Genomic DNA, 17758 nt, shown 5'->3' on the forward strand with positions numbered 1-17758 from the left:
AAAGAAAGAAAGAAAGAAAGAAAGAAAGAAAGAAAGAAAGAAAGAAAGAAAGAAAGAAAGAAGGAGAAAGAAGGAAGGAAGGAAGGGAGAAAAAGAAAAGAAAAGAAAAGAAAAGAAAGAGAGAGTCATCAGAATGCCAGGTGCTATGGTTATGCCTGTAGTCCCAGCTACTTGGGAGGCTGAGGCAGGAGGATCCCTTGAGCACAGGAGTTTACTCAGCCTGGGTAACATAGTGAGAACTTGCCTTAAAATTTTTTTTTTTTAATCTAAAAAAATAAAAAGAGCCATCAGAGAACCACAAGTGGACCAAGGTGAGGGCTTACATGGGGTCCAAGCTATGATGTTCTTTCACAGCAATGGTTCTGGGTGCAATGGAAGGAAGCTCTGGAGAAAAGGCGGCCCCAGGCAGAAAGGCAGGGAGTAGGTTTGGGTTGAGCCCTTCTTCTGAGCTGAGGCTACGAACATTAAAACATACGTCTAGAGGGTGTCCCAGCTGCAAGAGTCAGGACGGAGACACCCCAAAGGAAACAAGTATTTGGGGGTGGGGCTTGGAGGCTCTGGAGGAGAAAGGGAAAGAGAGGAGCTGGGGAGCCTTCCAGTCTTCTACAACTTTACAAAAGAGTGGACCCCAAGGCAATCTTGGCCTTCTTCTCCCTTTAACCTGCATACTATCTACAGTCTCTGGTTTCCTACAATTTCTATCAAGAATTCTAGATATTCCTGCAATTATGTTCAAATGACAGTTCCCACCCAGATGATGTGGCCTTTTTGTAACATCCTCCAACCTTTCATTCCTCTGAGTCAGGAAGGAAAACAAACTCTTCAGAAGTCCAGATCTGAAAAAACCCTAGTTGGGCTGACTCCCACTCCTACAGCATCCCTTTTATTCCCAGGCCCTAGTAAGCCTGAATTCAGTGTTCTTAAAGCTGACCCCTTGAAGAGCTGCAGTGGATAATTACAGCAAACATCAATCACATGGGCCCCGGGGGAACTAACTCCTGGGGGCACTAACTGCCCAGCCCACAGAGTGTGCCCTCGCCTACACATTACGGAAGTACCCACAGAGCAGACTGGTCATCCTCGTCCCCACTTTGTAGGGGCTGCAGTTTTATATGTTCTCATCCCATCAGGCACTGCAGTTCTGTGGTTTACCCATTCAATAACAATGTTTGTTGCTGGCATCTAGACAGATTTTTTTTTTTTTTTAGTAGCTATCAACTTTGAAAATTGACATCTTTTGGGAATACCAGACCAGCCCTTGCCAATCTCCACTATGGTGACTCAGTCCTGTAAGAGACAACATTTTATTCATAATCTCTCACTCAAGGGCCGACTCAGAAGAATTCTTTACACCTGCTAGAAATAGTGAGAAAATATGATAGGGTGAAAATTCCATGTTGTGAAATGCCCTGTGTGTGGTAACCCTATGCAGGAGGCCAAGAAGAATTTTTGCCTTCTTTTCCATTGAAGCGTTTATGGCAAATCCAAACTCTACTTTATCTAAAGGGAATTTCGTTCTTTTTTTTTTTGAGATAGAGTTTCTCTCTTGTTGCCCAGGCTGGAGTGCAATGGCGCAATCTCAGCTCACTGCAACATCCACCTCCTGGGTTCAAGCAATTCTCCAGCCTCAGCCTCCCGAGTAGCTGGGATTACAGGTGTATACCACCACGCCAGGCTAATTTTTGTATTTTTAGTAGATACGGGGTTTCACCGTGTTGGCCAGGCTGGTCTCACTCCTGACCTCAGGTGATCCACCCACCTCAGCCTCCCAAAGTGCTGAGATTACAGGCGTGAGCCACTGCACTGGCCAATGGCAAATATATATTTTTTTCATATGCTCATAGGTATCCAGTAACCCACAAAAACATATGATTTTATTCTGTCAAGTATCTTCATAGTTGTTTTTTTAAGAGACAGGATCTCACTCTGTTGCTTAGGCTGGAGTGGAGTTACCCCTAGCTCACTGCAGCCTTAGACACCTGGATTCAAGTGATCCTCCCATCTCAGCCTCCTGAGTAGCTGGGACCACAGGCACGTGCCATCATGCCTGATTTTTTTTTTTTTTTTTTTTTTAGAAACAGGATCTCACTATGTTGTCCAGGCTGGTCTCAAACTCCTGGGTTCAATTGATCCTCCTGCCTCAGCCTCCCAAAGCGCTGGGATTACAGGTGTGAGCCACTGCACCACGCAGCCTGCTTCCTGTATTGTAGGTACTCAGTGAACAACTTAGGAATTAGTAAAATTGAAAGGCCAGAAAGAAGTCACCAGAGTCCATTCCGCAACAAGCAGACTCTGTCACTTTGTCACACACAGGCCAAGAATGAATGTATGTAACCATCATCTTAACACCCACCTGCAAAACAAGCATTTTATGGCTTGATGCATGACCCTGAGCAAATAGACTCCAAAACGTCTGTGTCCCTGTTGGTCCCTTTCTAATAGTAGAAGCTGTTAAAGGAGGTAAGAGAAAATGCCAACATGCTCAGAAAGACATTGTATTTATACAAGCTATCACCACCAGGAGTGCTTAGTTTCAGCAAAAAGGAAGATTATAATGTGCCTATAACTGAATTCAATGGAACTGCATTTTTACACTGAACATTAACAAAATGTAAACACAGAAGGAAAGGTTAAATGTGAAAAGGTTACTGTCAAAGGGAAGCTTAGTTATCAGCAAAATACATATCCAGATTAACTAGCCATTTCTATCCTTGAGTTTTCTCCCTCTAGCAATCTTTTAAGCCTTTTAAAGGTGGAATAACACCCACCACAAGCATGTGAAACACAGCCCACTTATATATCACATCTACTTTTGGAGGAGCTGCTTTGCCTAGTCAACAGCAGTACTGTAGGTTTTAGCAGAAAAGAGAAGGAACATTTCCTGTCTGAACACAATGACCACGCATGCAGCACTTTGTACTCTTTCCATCAACAGCAGAACAAAACTATTTCCTTTGGATTAGAAAGCTGCCAGGACATGTTGGCACATTCTAACTCTTCTTCACTTTGTGCTCCCCTGCCCTCCAGTAAGGGTACAGCAAACTACTATTCAACCATCTTTTAAAGGGTGTTAGGCAATGGTGCTGCAACATACCATATATTTGCTTTACTGACCCCAAATAAAAACAAGTAAGGTAAACGAAGTTCAAATATTTACAATTCATGCTCTTCACCTTTTTACTTGTGGTTGTTTTCCCCCTCCTCAAATGGTATTTGTTTCTGCAGCCTCACAGCTACTGAAAGCGATTTCAATTCTTTTCCTGTAATTTTAAAGTCTGCAAAAATGGCCTTGAGTAACTCCCAAGACTTACCATGAATATAAGATACATCCGATTAAGAGGCTGGTCCCCAGTATAGTCACCAAGTTTTCATCTCTGTACAGGTCTTGACCAAAGTCAGGCACACAGATTGTAACATTTTTCCCATGTTCATCTAGAACTTGTAAAGAAAACACAAAGTCATCACAGTCAAATAGAAAGCCCAGTTGTAACTCACAGAAGCACTCATTTTGGCAAAACTCAGGTAGCTGTGGTGTGCCTCCTTAGAATAGTGAACACTTATCACTGGAAACCTCTACTCTATAGGCTGTTTCCATGCCGACTGGATTTCTGCTATTTCAAAGAACCATTCTCCCACATCATCACACCCTCTTGGAACAAGACCCTCAGATTCCAGCTCAGTGCCATGGGGCTCAAACAGATCCAGGACCAAAGGAGAGAGTCTTGCTCATTTTCAGTACTATTCAAACAATAGTAAAAAGACAAGTCGGGCGCATTTTTCAGTTGACAGGGCAGCCCCTAAAGAGAGGTAGGGTGTAGATACCAAGCAGTGCTGAGGTGAATCAACAGCCAACAATAGCTCCTAAACCAGTTGAGAAGCTATTTAGATGTGATATGATAATCGCGATATCTTTCTGTCTATAACTTGGAAACCCTCCTGAGGTTTTTTTTTTAAGTATGGGTGACTACATGTGATATTGTGAAATATGTATTTGGTCTTCATCCACATTTACTTGCATGCAACTCCTAAAATCCTTGAAATCTCCAAAATAGTGTCTTTTTGTATGTTAATGATGGACTAATGGCTGGCAGCCCCCAGGCAGCTTCAGGATGGGGCTGGTCACCAGAAAGACCAAGGTAAGATTAGAGGGGTTGGGACTTTCAGACCCACTCTCCAAACTCCAGGAATGGGAGGAATGGCAGTTGATCACTAAGGGCCAATGGTTTAATCATTTAATCAATCATGCCTGTGTAATGAAGTCTCCATAAAAGGCCCAAAAGCACATGGTTCAGAGAGCTTTCTGAGACACAACCTCATCCACATGTTAGGAACCCAGCCACACCAACTCCATGAAGACAGAAGCTCGGGACCCTTCCAGACCTTGCCTTATATGTATTTTCACCTGCCTGTTTACTCGTATTCTTTAAAATATCCTTTGTAATAAATCAGTAAAGATAAGTATTTCCTGAGTTCTGTGAGCCACTCTATCAAATTAAGCCATCCCAAAGAAGGGGTAACTGCGGGAGCCCTAACAGTTGGTCAGAAGTTCTGGGGGGCCGGACTTGTGACCAGCGGGAAGGGTAGGGCTGTTTTGTGAAATTGAGCCTTCAACCTGTGGAATCTGACCTTATCTCCAGGCAGAGCATCCGAACTGGATTGGAGGACACCCAATTGAAGCCCACTGCGGAACTTACTGCCTGCTTGCTGGTGGGGAGAAATCTCCACATATTTTAGTGTCACAGAAACCTTCTGTGTTGACTGTTGTAGTGTGAAACAGAAGAAAAACTGAGTTATTCTAAACATTACGTAACAAAGATTCCTGTATAGCCATCAGTGGTAATTTACCTTTTACCTGACATGGGATCTTCCATTTGGAACACCCAACCTAGGTCTGACTGCCAACTTTGCCACCAAAGCGAGTAACATAAACATAAAATAACACTCTAGAAACCACTTTAAAAACGTGCACATTTTAAGTGTCTGAAGTGAGATTAAAATTATGACTGGTATTTGCACTTGAAACAGTAAACGTAACTGTGCATGCTGTGGTTTAAGGAATCTTTTATTATTTGTATAAATTTATGGCGTACAAGTGTTAGCTTTTTTACATGTAGTGGAGAAGTCTTGGCTTTTAGTGTATCTATCACCCAAATAATGTGTATTGTATCCATTAAGTAATTTCTCACCATCTATCCCCTCCCTCCTTCCTATGATTGAGACTTCACTATCATTCCACACTCATGTCCATGTGTACACACTATTTAACTCCCACTTAAAAGTGAGAACATGCAGTATTTTTCTTTCTGTGTCTGCTTGTTTCACTGAAGATAATGGCTTCGTTTCATCCATGTTGCTACAAAAGACAGGATTTCATTCTTTTTTATGGCTGAATAGTATTCCATTGTATGGATATATATATATATATATATAAATCACGTTTTCTTTTTTCCTTTTTTTTTTTTTTTTGAGACAGAGTCTCACTCTGTAGCCCAGGCTGGAGTGCAGTGGTGCGATCTCGACCTCGGCTCACTGCAAGCTCCGCCTCCTGGGTTCACGCCATTCTTCTGCCTCAGCCTCCTGAGTAGCTGGGACTACAGGCGCCGCCACCGTGCCCGGCTAATTTTTTATATTTTTAGTAGAGACGGGGTTTCACCGTGGTCTCAATCTCCTGACCTTGTGATCCACTCACCTCGGCCTCCCAAAGTGCTGGGATTACAAGCGTGAGCCACCGTGCCCGGCCAAATCACGTTTTCTTTATCCAATCATCTATTGATGGACACTTAAGGTGATTCCATATCTTTGCTATTGTGAACTGTGCTGCGATAAACACAGAGGTGCAGGTATCTTTTCAAAGTAATGATTTCTTTTCCTTTTCATAGATACCCAGTAGTGGGATTGCTGGATCAAACGGTAGCTCTATTTTTAGTTCTCTGAGAAATCTCCACACTGTTTCCCATAGTAGCTATGCTAATTTACATTCCCATCACAGTGTAAGGGTTCCCATTTCTCCACATCCTTGTCAACATCTGTTACTTTTTGTCTTTTTAATACTAGCCATTCTGACTGGTGTGAAATGGCATCTAGTTATGGTTTTAATTTGCATTTCTTGGATGATTAGCAATGTTGAGCATTTTTTTCATATGCCTGTTGGCCATTTATATGTCTTATTTAGAAAAAAAATGAAATGTCTATTCATGTCCTTTGACCACTTTTTAATGGGATTATTTAGTCGTATTTATAAGTCGTTTTTGTTGTTGAATTGAGCTCCTTGTAAATTCTGCATATTGCTCCCCCGTAAGACACAGTTCGCAAATATTTTCTCTGATTCTGCAGGTTGTCTGTTCACTCTGTTGATTATTTCTTTTGCTGTACAGAAGCTAATTAGATTAATATAGTTCCATTTGTCTGGTTTTGTTTTTGTTGTCTGTGCTTTTGAGGTCTTAGTCATGAATTCTTTGCCTTGAGCAATATCCAGAAGAGTTTTCCTAGGTTTTCTTCTAGTATTTTTATAGTTTCAGGTCTTACATGTAAGTCTTTAATCCACCTTTTGTTGGTTTTTGTATGTGGTGAGAGACAGGATAGGGGTTCAGCATAAGGAAATCCAAATTTTCCAGGACCACTTATTGAAAAGGGTATCCTTTCCCCAGTGTGTGTTCTTGTCAACTTTGTCAAAGACCAGATGGCTATAAATATGTGGCTTTACTTCTGGGTTCTCTATGCAGTTCCATGGATCTATTCTTATGCAAATACCATGCTATTTTGCTTACTGTAGCTTTGTAGCATAATTTGAAGAAGGGACTCCTCCAGCACTGAAGTGTGATTCCTCCAAGCTTTGTCCTTTTTGTTTAGGATTGCTTTAGCTATTCTGGCTCTGTTGTTTCCACACAAATTTTAGGATTGTTTTTCTGTGAAAAATATCATTGGTATTTTGATAGGGATAGCACTGAATGTGTAAGACTGCTTTAGGCAATATGGTCATTTTAACAATATTTATTCTGATCCATGAGCATGGGATGTCTTTCCATTTGCTTGCATTCTTTTTTTTTTTTTTTTTTTTTTTTTTGAGACGTGGTCTTGTTCTTTCACCCAGTCTGGTGTACAGTGACCTGATCATAGATCACTGTAACCTCAAGCTCCTGGGCTCAGGTGATCTTCCCACCTCGGACCTGTAAGTAGCTAGAACTACAGGTGCATGCCACCACACTCAGCTAATTTGTAAATTTTTGTAGAGATGGGGTTTTGCTATGTTGCTCAGGCCGGCCTCAAATTCCTGGCCTCAAGCTATCCTCCCACCTTGGCCTCCCAAAGTGCTGGGATCACAGGAATGTGCCACTACTCATGGCCCCTCCCTTTAAGTTTTTTATCAGTGTTTAGTAGTTTTCAATGTAAAGATATTTCACCTCCTTCATTAAATTTATTCTTAGTTATTTTATTTTTTGTAGCTATTGCAAATGGGACCAGCTTCTTCATTTGGTTCTCTGCTAGATGATTACTGGTGTACAGAAACACTACTAAGTTTTTTTTTTTTTTTTTTTGAGGTGGAGTCTTGCTCTGTTGTCCAGGCTGGGGTGCAGTAGTGTGATCCTGGCTCACTGCAACCTCCCCCTCCCGGGTTCAAGTGATTCTCCTGTCTCAGCCTCCCAAGTAGTTGGGATTACAGATATGTGCACCACCAGGACTCACTAATTTTTGTATTTTTAGTAGAGACAGGGTTTCACCATGTTGACCAAGCTGGTCTCGAGCTCCTGACCTCAAAGGATCCACCCACCTTGCCCTCCCAAAGTGCTGGGGTTACAGATGTGAGTCAACGTACCCAGCCAAAACACTAGTAACTTTTGTATGTTGATTTTGTATACTTCAATATTACTGAATTCATTATACAAACCTAAGAGTGTTTTGGTGGAACCTTTTGGGTTTTCTAGATACAGAATCATATCATCAACAAACATGATAATTTGACTTCCTCTCTTCCAATTTGGATGCCTTTTATTTCTTTCTCTTGCCTGAGTGTCCTGGCTAGGACTTTCAGTACTATGGTGAACAGGCATGGTGAAGGCAGGCACCCTTATCTTGGTCCAGTTCTCAAAAGGAATGCTTCCCATTTTCCCCCACTCAGTATGATATTGGCTGTAGGCTTATCATATATGACCTTTATTATTTTAAGTTGTGTTCCTTCTATTTATTATTTTAAGTTATGCTCCTACTTTATTGAGGGTTTTTTTTTTTTACTACGAAAGGATGCTGAATTTTAACAAATGCTTTTTCTGCATCTATTGAAATGATCACATGGTTTTTATCTTTAATTCTGTTTATGTAATATGTAATGTATGATGTATCATATTTATAAATTTGCATATGTTGAACCATTCTCGTATCCATGGTATAATGCCCACTTGATCATGGTATATTATCTTCTGATGTACTATTACATTGTGTTTGCTAGTATTTTGTTGAAGATTTTTCCATCTACGTTCATCAGGGGTATTGGTCTGTAATTTTCTTTTTTGTTGTATCCCTGTCTGGTTTTGGTTATCAGGGTGATATATCAGGCCTTGTATAATGAGTCAGGGAGAGTTCTTTCCTCCTCCATTTTTTGGCACAATTTCAGGAGGACTGGTATTAGTTCTCCCTTATATGTTTGGTAGGATTTGGCTATGACTCCGTCCGGTCCTGGCTTTTTCTTATTGGAAGATTTTTTAAATCACTGATTCAATATCACTACTCATTATTGGCCTGTTTAGGATTTCTATTCCTTCTTGCTTTCCAGAAATGTATCCATTTCCTCTAGGTTTCCTACTTTGTAAGTATATGGATGTTCATAATAGTCTGTAATGATCTTTGTACTTTTGTGGTATTATTGTGATTTTTCCTTTTTCATTTCTAATTTTGTTGATTTGGTCTTCTCTCTTCTTGGTTAGTCTAGAGGCTTATCAATTTTGTTTATCTTTTCAACAAACCAACTTTTTTTTGTTTTGTTGATCCTCTGTATTTTTCTCATGGGCTTTTTTTTTGGTGGGGGGAGGTCTGTATTTTATTTAGTTTCTTATTTTATTTTTTTGAGACAAAGTCCCTGTCTATTGCCCTGGGTAGAGTGCAGCGGTGCAATAAGAGCTCATAGGTCACTGCAGCCTCAACCTCTGGGATTCCAGGGATCCTCCCACCTCAGCCTCCCGAGTAGCTGGGACTACAGATGTGCGCCACCATGCCTGGATATTTTTTTGTATTTTTTTGTAGGGACAGGGTTTCGCCATGTTGCCCAGGCTGGTCTCAAACTCCTGGGCTCCTGCAATCTGCCTGTCTCAGCCTCCCGAAGTGCTACGATTACAAGCATGAGCCAACTCACACAGCCCTGATCTTTGTTATTTCTTTTGTTCTGCTAACTTTGGGTTTGGTTTCTTCTTGATTTTCCAGTTCCAGGTGCAACATTAGGTTGTTAATTTGTGATCTTTCTGCTTTTTTGATGTAGGCGTTTAATGCTATAAACTTCCCTGTGTATGCTGTGGTTTCAAGAATCTTTATTCTTAGGCTAATTAAAAAAATGTAGAGCACTTGAAATTTAAAATAACTTCTTTTCTGTTTTTTTTGTTGTTTTTTTTTTTCTGGTAGAGATGCTATGTTGCCAAGGCTGGTCTCAGCTCCTGGCCGCAAACAATCTTCCTGCCTCAGCCTCCCAAGGTGCTTAGATTACAGGCATGAGACACCATGCTCAGCCTTTTTTTCTGTTTTAAAGGGATACCTGCCATTTAAAAAATACTGTAAATAAAAATCCCAGTAAGTTAAAGCCAGAAATTAATACATAAGCAGACATAAAAGAAAGTCTTAAAGAGACTAAATTTATGTACACTTACAGAGTCAAGATAGAATATTAAAAAAAAAAAAAATTAAATCCAGGATAGGCAATACTTACTTAAGACCTCCACTTACATTACTTTCCACTGTAAATAGCAACAAGGACAAGCCCATAAATACTATGCATATAAGCTAAAACTTTCAAAATTACCATTGCACCAGTTTTCCAAATTTAAGAGGAAACAACTTCAATTTTCTTAGACACTACATTTATTTAATTTGATTTAAATAAGCTCAAATATACCCAAACATACATTTATATATGCTTATGTGTATGTATGTATATATGTACGTATATGTGTATGTGTATATTTGCATTTATACATCACAAAAGTAATAGAGAGGGTAAGTTAAGTTTCTGCAAGTTACTTAAGTAGCAGGATCAGTCTACAAACCAGGCAGTCCGACTTCAAAGCTCATGCTCTAATCACTATGTTCGGCTGTCTCTGTAAATAAATGTCATTTAGGACGAGTGGTTTGAGGTCACATAGCCAGTAAATCACGGGATCTGTGCTCAGATCCTGCTCCCTGCTCCCCACTCCCCCACATTCTTTCCACTCCCTCTGTTCCACTGCTATAGTCAGAAAAGAAAGGAAATACAACTAAATTAAGAGGTTATTTAGGCCTAAAAGCAAACTCCACAGCCAAACCTTTCCTCCTGTCTGTCCTACACACCAGGAAGAATTGAAAAAGGGAATTTTCCTTTACATAGCTCAAGTTAAAGACTTTTTTAACTTGAAAGATGAAAAAGTCTAGATCATCTCTCTATTGTGATTTAGTACACTTCTATTATTTATTTTTCAACTTAATTTTTGTGGATACATAGTAGGTGTACATATTTATGTGGTACATGAGATGTTTTAATACAGGCATGAAATATGTAACCATCACATCATCTAAAATGGGGTATCCATCCCCTCATGCATTGATCCTTTGTGTTACAAGCAGTCCAATTATACTCTTTTAGTTATTTTTAAATGTACAATTAAATTTGACTATAGTCACCCTGTTGTGCTATCAAATACTAGGTCTTATTCATTCTTCCTATTTATTGTGTACCCATTAATCATCCCAACCTCCTCCCAAACCTCCCCCAAACCCTTCCCAGCCTCTGGTAGCCATCCTTCTGCTCTCTATCTCCATGGCCTCTCCAATATTTAAACAACAGTTCATTCCTCCATGAATGAAAATATTCACACCGCAAACACAAGCCCCCTAACAGGCTGGCTTACCTACTTCTGCAGGTTTGCTGGACAGAGCTGAGAAGGTGAGGTAGGTGACATAGCAGCTTATGACCCCTGATTGTAGGAGCCCCGAGTGTGGCTGTCCTGAAAAATGACAAGAGACAGACAGACAACAGGCTTTAATTTGAAGAAAAAGCAAGCATATGCCTAATAAACCTGATAGTCCCCATGACAGTCCTCAAACTTGAGCATCCACCTTTAAAGGAAAGAAAAGAGAAAAAAAAATGTAGTATGTTTCTCAGATAAAACTAAAAAGATATTAAGGGGGAGAGAGTTACACACTGAGCTGAACATTGCTATTTTAAAGATGTCAGGTTCTGCCAAGTTCTCTACCAATAATTTATCGAGCCCATGGCTATACTTAAACACACTAACTAGTCTCCCTGAGGTTTGTAACATTAGTTCTTAAATCCCAAGATCAGAAAAAAAATTACCGTTTTACCGTCGTTGTTGATAAAACTACATAGCTTAGTTGGGGAGGGGAGGAGTAAGCTGTAAACCAGATTTCACAGGGGACGTATTCCGGATTCTACAAGGTCATCACACACCTCAATCTATGACAGGACAAAAAGCTCTTACCTGCCAATGGACAAAAAGCTTCTGGGAACAGAATACAAGAATTGCTCTTGGCTAAAGAGGAAGGCTATGGGGCTCAGCATTCACGGGGAGAAGGGCTTTAAGGTTATTTACTGATTCATTTATTTTTAACTTTTATTTTAGGTTTGGGGGTGTATATGCAGGTTTGTTGTAAGGGGAAAATTGTCATGGGGGTTTGTCGTACAGATTATTTCGTCACCCAGGTATTAAGTCTAGTACCCATTAGTTATCTTTCCCGATCCTCTCCTTCTTCCCACCCTCCACCCCCTGACAGACAGGCCCCAGTGTGTGTTGTTCCCCTCTATGTGTCCATATGTTCTCATCATTTAGCTCCCACTTTTAAGCAAGAACATGTGGTATTTGGTTTTCTGTTCCTGTGTTCGTTTTAAGGATAATGTCTTCCAGCCCCACCCATGTTCCTGAAAAGGACATGATCGCTTACCTTTTTATGGCTACACAGTATTCCACAGATTCCATAGTGTATATGTACCACATTTTCTTTATTCAGTATACCATTGATGGGCATTTAGGTTGATTCCATATCTTTGCTATTGTGAATAGTGTTGCAGTGAACATACGTGTGCCTGTGTCTTTACATGAGAACCATTTATATTCCTTTGGGTATATACCCAGTAATGAGATTGCTGGGCCTAACGGTAGTTCTGTTTTTAGGTCTGAGGAACTGCCACACTGCTTTCCACTATGGTTGAACTAATTTACATGCCCACCAACAGTGTATAAGTGTTCCTTTTTCCCTGAAACTTCACAAGCCATCTGTTATTTTTTGAAAGTTATAATATTTCAAGTAAACTAAAGGTTCAGATCCTTCAGAGTAACCAGGATGTGATAAGGGATCTCTCTTTTTTTCCTGCGAAATTTTTGACCACTTACTGACATAAAAGGATGCAGTTTTACTCAGTCTTGTGGTCAAATTTGTTTCCAAAATTACCATTACTGAATTATAATTACCGATAAAGACATAAAATAGACCCTGTTATAATGTTGCACTTTGGCAAGGGAATAAGATTTCCCTTGGCACCTAATGGTATTAAACCAAATATTTCAGAACATTATCCCTATTTCAAAAGATAAGATTTAACCCAAAGATTTTAATCAGAATATCAAGTTGTTCTAGGAACTCTTAACTGATCAATTAAAGGGATTAGGAGAATACTCTCAATTTCAATAATGGTCTTAAAATTTTTAGTAGAGGAAAACATTATTTGTGACCAGTTTTTGTTTTTTTTTTTTCCTTCTTCTTCTTTTTTGACACAGTGTCTCACTGTGTTACCCAGGCTGGAGTGCAATGGTGGGATCTTGGCTAACTGCAACCTCTGCCTCCCGGGTTCAAGCAATTCTCCTGCCTTGGCCTAACCAGGTAGCAGGGACTACAGGCGTGCGCCACCACAGCTGGTTAATTTTTGGGGGTATTTTTAGTAGAGACGGGGTTTCCCCATGTTGGCCAGGCTGGTCTTGAACTGCTGACCTCACATGATCTGCCGCCTGCCTCGGCCTCCCAAAGTGGGGATTACAGGCATGAAACACCGCGCCCGACCACTAGTTGCCTTTTTAAACCACTATTTTAGAAAGGATTCAAGGGGGCTGTAAATTTATTGCCTATACTTTCCTACCTAGAACCTGAATGTCATGTGCATTTTCATCACCTATAGGGTCCGACCCACAAAAAAACATCAGACCAGGGACATCTCACTGTAAGCCCAAAGACACTATATCCTGGCTTAAGAAACCAAGAGTAGTTTATAAATGACAATTCACATGTATACTTCCTAAAGCACTTTCAAATCCCACTGTCTCTTCCTTTCGGCTTTGAAAGGACCACGAGCAAGGTCAGGCTCACATGTTTCCACTGACTTCACTGAGGAAGAGCACATGGGCCAGCTGCTGGCTGAGCTGGGATGGGATGTCCTGCTTCCTCACTCCCAGACCACACTGCCCACAGCCTTGAGTGAAAGATGACCCCAGAACCAACCCCTTCTGCGGCCCTTTCATTCAACTTTTACACAGAGATTGTAGGCAAGCTCATAAACAACTAACTTGATATACTCAGAAGGCATTTCCCATTTAAAGGCTCCTTGTGGTACATTATTTAGCAAAGGCAATATCTTCCTATTAATTGACTTCGTTAAGTTCAGGTCTTTCTCGACACGAGAAATGCTTGGCTATCACAGCTCGAGCGTGAGATATGAAGAGACTGGAGCTCCACCTTGCCCACTACTGACACATCCACAGTAAGTTAAGGAATACACTAGTTTAAAAAAAAAAAAAAAAAAAAAAACCACCATTGGGTTTGCTCAAAGACAATTAGGAAAACATAAATAAGGAAGAATGGAAAAAAACATGCTTACGATTTTGGACACAGGGCGAGATGGCTACCAATGAAATAAGCAGGCATAGGCCTCCATTTACTCCCAGCAGGATTTTGTTTTCCATGCAGCCGTCTTTCTGTGTGTAAAACACTGCCATCAAAACCAAGCCTCCAGTGGCAATGGAATACATGATGAGTGTCACCAGGGCCAGGGAGGCGTACCACAGCTTGTTACTGGCTGTGCCTGCTGTCCTGTTTCTCCGGGAAGTGGGTAAGAGGGAGAGGAGAGAAGACAAGTCAATGAAACCCACCATTCTCTGATAACATTCACCACCCCTCAGGCAGTAACTAGTACTACAGGCCACAGCCACTGGTACCCAGCTGCCTAGAAGACACATTATTTTAGCAGTGATTATGCTCTATCAAAGCTAGAAGGTTCTGGTAAATACGGAAACTTCTTGACTAAAGCTTAGAATTTCCCCTCAACACTGAGAGAATTCCACTTTCTGCAGCAAATGTATTCATTCATTAAAATGAATAACGTCAACCCAAATGAGAGACTGAGGCAACAGCCTCAATCAACCGAGGTTTACTGAACCAGAGGTTTGAGGGTGCACCCAAAAACACACAAGTCATAGAATCTTCTGTGGCCAGTGCTCCCAAAGAGGTTGCAGAAGGCTCAGGATTTACCCATTTCTTTAAAGGGGAGAAGGCATGCAGGAAAAGGGGGCAGGTGGTGAGGCAAATGCAACATTCTCCCGAGATTTTAACTAGTGCCCAGTAAACTCCACTATACAAGAGATATGATAAACATTGCAAAAGGGAGTAAAGGAAGAGTTAATTATATAGTCTCAGGGTAGGCAGAGAAATGACTGCTCTCCTGTCTTTGTTCTGCACCTGGGAAGATAAGCTTGTAATGGGCATTGTCAGTGTGAAATGTAAGAGACTGCAATTCCATGGACAAGGAGCTACACTTAGGTCGCAGACCTAAAGTTACAGCTGATAAGCCCTTTTTTATGGGAAGATACACATCTTGAAAGGTTTAGGGATCAACAGATAATTTACTTATGAGCAATTTGAGGGCAGTCATCTGGGATGCACGGGGCCTTTTGCCTTCTGTAGAGGTCTACCTAATGTGTAGTCCTGTGACACAAGGTTGGGAAGTCACAGCTATCTATGGGCAGGTGGGAGGGAGACAGCAGTGTCATGTGACTCTGTCTCCAGGTTTAACCCTCCGTTTGGTGTAATGAGTTTGAGCAGTCCTGAGACTCTTCATTTCCTTTAGCCACCTACAGACTTTATTCTAGCTTCTCCATTCTGACTGTGAACCACCCTGGGTAAGTTTTTGGCAGGATGAAAAAGTTGCTCTTCACTGGGCTTCTCCAAGTTTTCTCCATAAACATAGAGCCCCAAAGTGCCATAGTCTCTACTCCAAAGTGCTGCCAGGAGAGGTGGCTCACACCTGTAATCCCAGCACTTTGAGAGGCCGAGGCAGGCGGATCACTTGAAGCTAGGAGTTCAAGACCAGCCTGGGCAACATAGCAAAACCTTGTCTCTACAAAAATTAGAAATATTAGCAGCGTGTGGTGGTGCAAACTTGTAGTCCCAGCTGCTTGGGAGACTGAGGTAGAAGGATCACCTGAGCTCAGGTGGATGACGCCTGCTATGAGCCATGACTGCATTCCAGTTTGGGCAAGAGTAAGACCCTGTCTAAATTTTTTTTTTTTTTTGAGATGGAGTCTTGCTCTGTTGCCCAGGCTGGAGTACAGTGGTGTGATCTTGGTTCATTGCAACCTCCACCTCCCAGGTTCAAGCAATTCTCTGCCTCAGCCTCCCTAGTAGCTGGGATTACAGGCACCCACCACCATGCCCAGCTAATTTTTGTCTTTTTATTAAAGACGGGGTTTCACTATCTTGGCCAGGCTGGTCTTGAACTCCTGACCTTGTGATCCACCTGCCTCTGCCTCCCAAAGTGCTAGGATTACAGGCATGAGCCACTGTGCCTGGCCCTAAATATTTAATAATAATAATAAATAAACTTTTAAAAACAGAAACAAAATTTTGCCAGCAGCTCTTGTGGATGCCATCTTCTTAGGGAGAAAAGAGAATTACCTTTACTAAGAACCATATTGGCTGACCTTAGCTCTTTATTCCCTGAACTGAAAAGAAGGGCCTGTAACTGTGCTCCTTCTTTATCTAAAATAGCATCAGGGAATAGTAAAAGAAAATTTGACATTAAAAAAAGTTAAATAGATAGGAATAAATTCTGGTGATCAACTATATGGTAGGGTGATGATGGCTAGCAGTAAGGTGTTGTATATTACAAAACAGCTAGAGGAGAAGCTTTTGAAGATTCTCAACACAAAGAAATGATACAGCCTGGCCAATAGAGCAAGACCCCATCTACAAAAACCAAAAACCAAACCAAAACAAAAAACAAAGATATTAGCTGGACATGCTAATTAGCTAGCTTCTTGGGAGGCAGAGGCAGGAGGATCTCTTGAGCCTAGGAGTTCAAGGCTGCAGTGAGTTACGACTGCACCACTGCACTCCAGCCTGGGTGACAAGTGTGACTCTGTCTCTTTAAAAAAGAAAAAAAAAAGAAAGAAAGAAAAAGATGATAAATCCATGAGGTAATGAATAGCCAACTACCTTGATTTGATTACTGTATGACATATATGTATCAAAACGTCAAAATATACCCGATAAATATGTACAATTACAATATGTCAATTAAAAAATAAATTAGGGCACAGTGGCTCACACCTGTAATCCCAGCACTTTGGGAGGCCAAGGCGGACAGATTACGAGGTCAGGAATTTGAGACCAGCCTGACCAACATGGCGAAACCCCATCTCTACCAAAAATACAAAAATTACCCAGACGTGGTGGTACATGCCTGTAATCCCAGCTACTTGGGTGGCTGAATCGCTTGGACACCAGAGGCAGAGGTTGCAGTGAGCCCAGATCATGCCACTGCACTCCAGCTTGGGCAAGAGGGCAAGACCCTGTCTCACACAAAAAAGGAAATTGTTCAGAACAAAGAAAAGTATCTACAAATGCTAAATGAACTGGACAGAACAACAGGGAGAATGAACTGAATGAATCATTGTCATCTGCCTTATGATTAAATTGCTCTTTGTAACCACATTCTCCCAAACCTCACAGAAAAAGCAACTTACTTTATGCCCTCACAAAACTGGAAAGTATTCAAGCAACCCAGTTAAAATGTTTTAATGATGAAAAAATTCCTGCAGCCAGAAACAAAGAAAATACGGAGGAAAGGCCAAAATGAGAATGACCGTCATATTCCTGAAACTGTGCCAGACACTCCAATGGCCTTGGAATTATTCTAACATGAAAGGCGTACAAAGGAAATGAGAGAAAATGGGATTTTAAAAAGGAAAAAACAATCTAAGAGCAAATAATAATGGATGATGGGGAGACAGCATGAATTATACAGAAAAAGGTAAACACTGCTGACTGGTTTGTGGGTGGAAGACGACCAACACTTCTATTCACTATTCTTTTTGGTTATGTTATTAGAATATGAAGGACTTTCTTACAGTTAATTAATGTTTACAGTCCATCCCAAAGTTAAATCTTCAACCCCAACCTTTCCCCTGAACGTCACTTATATTAACCAACTGTTCGTTTAACAATTGGAGACCCGGCCGGGCGCGGTGGCTCAAGCCTGTAATCCCAGCACTTTGGGAGGCCGAGACGGGCGGATCACGAGGTC

The 17758-nt window shown here is 41.1% G+C and overlaps 1 protein-coding gene across 2 annotated transcripts in view; it reads right to left on the reverse strand.

Annotated features, from left to right (window-relative positions):
• SERINC5 (serine incorporator 5) overlaps window positions 1–17758 on the reverse strand; it is a 156785-nt gene that overhangs the window by 43678 nt on the left and 95349 nt on the right. For both annotated transcript variants that reach the window (XM_011934331.1, XM_011934330.1), the window contains exons 6-8: window positions 14057–14268; window positions 11082–11177; window positions 3312–3438 (exon numbers count right to left, since the gene is read on the reverse strand). In XM_011934331.1, the coding sequence (XP_011789721.1) occupies window positions 3312–3438; window positions 11082–11177; window positions 14057–14268 (435 nt within the window). The remainder of the gene's footprint in view (window positions 1–3311; window positions 3439–11081; window positions 11178–14056; window positions 14269–17758) is intronic.

Source organism: Colobus angolensis, unplaced genomic scaffold (genome assembly GCF_000951035.1).
Source record: "Colobus angolensis palliatus isolate OR3802 unplaced genomic scaffold, Cang.pa_1.0 Scaffold134, whole genome shotgun sequence".
NCBI lineage: Eukaryota > Metazoa > Chordata > Mammalia > Primates > Cercopithecidae > Colobus > Colobus angolensis.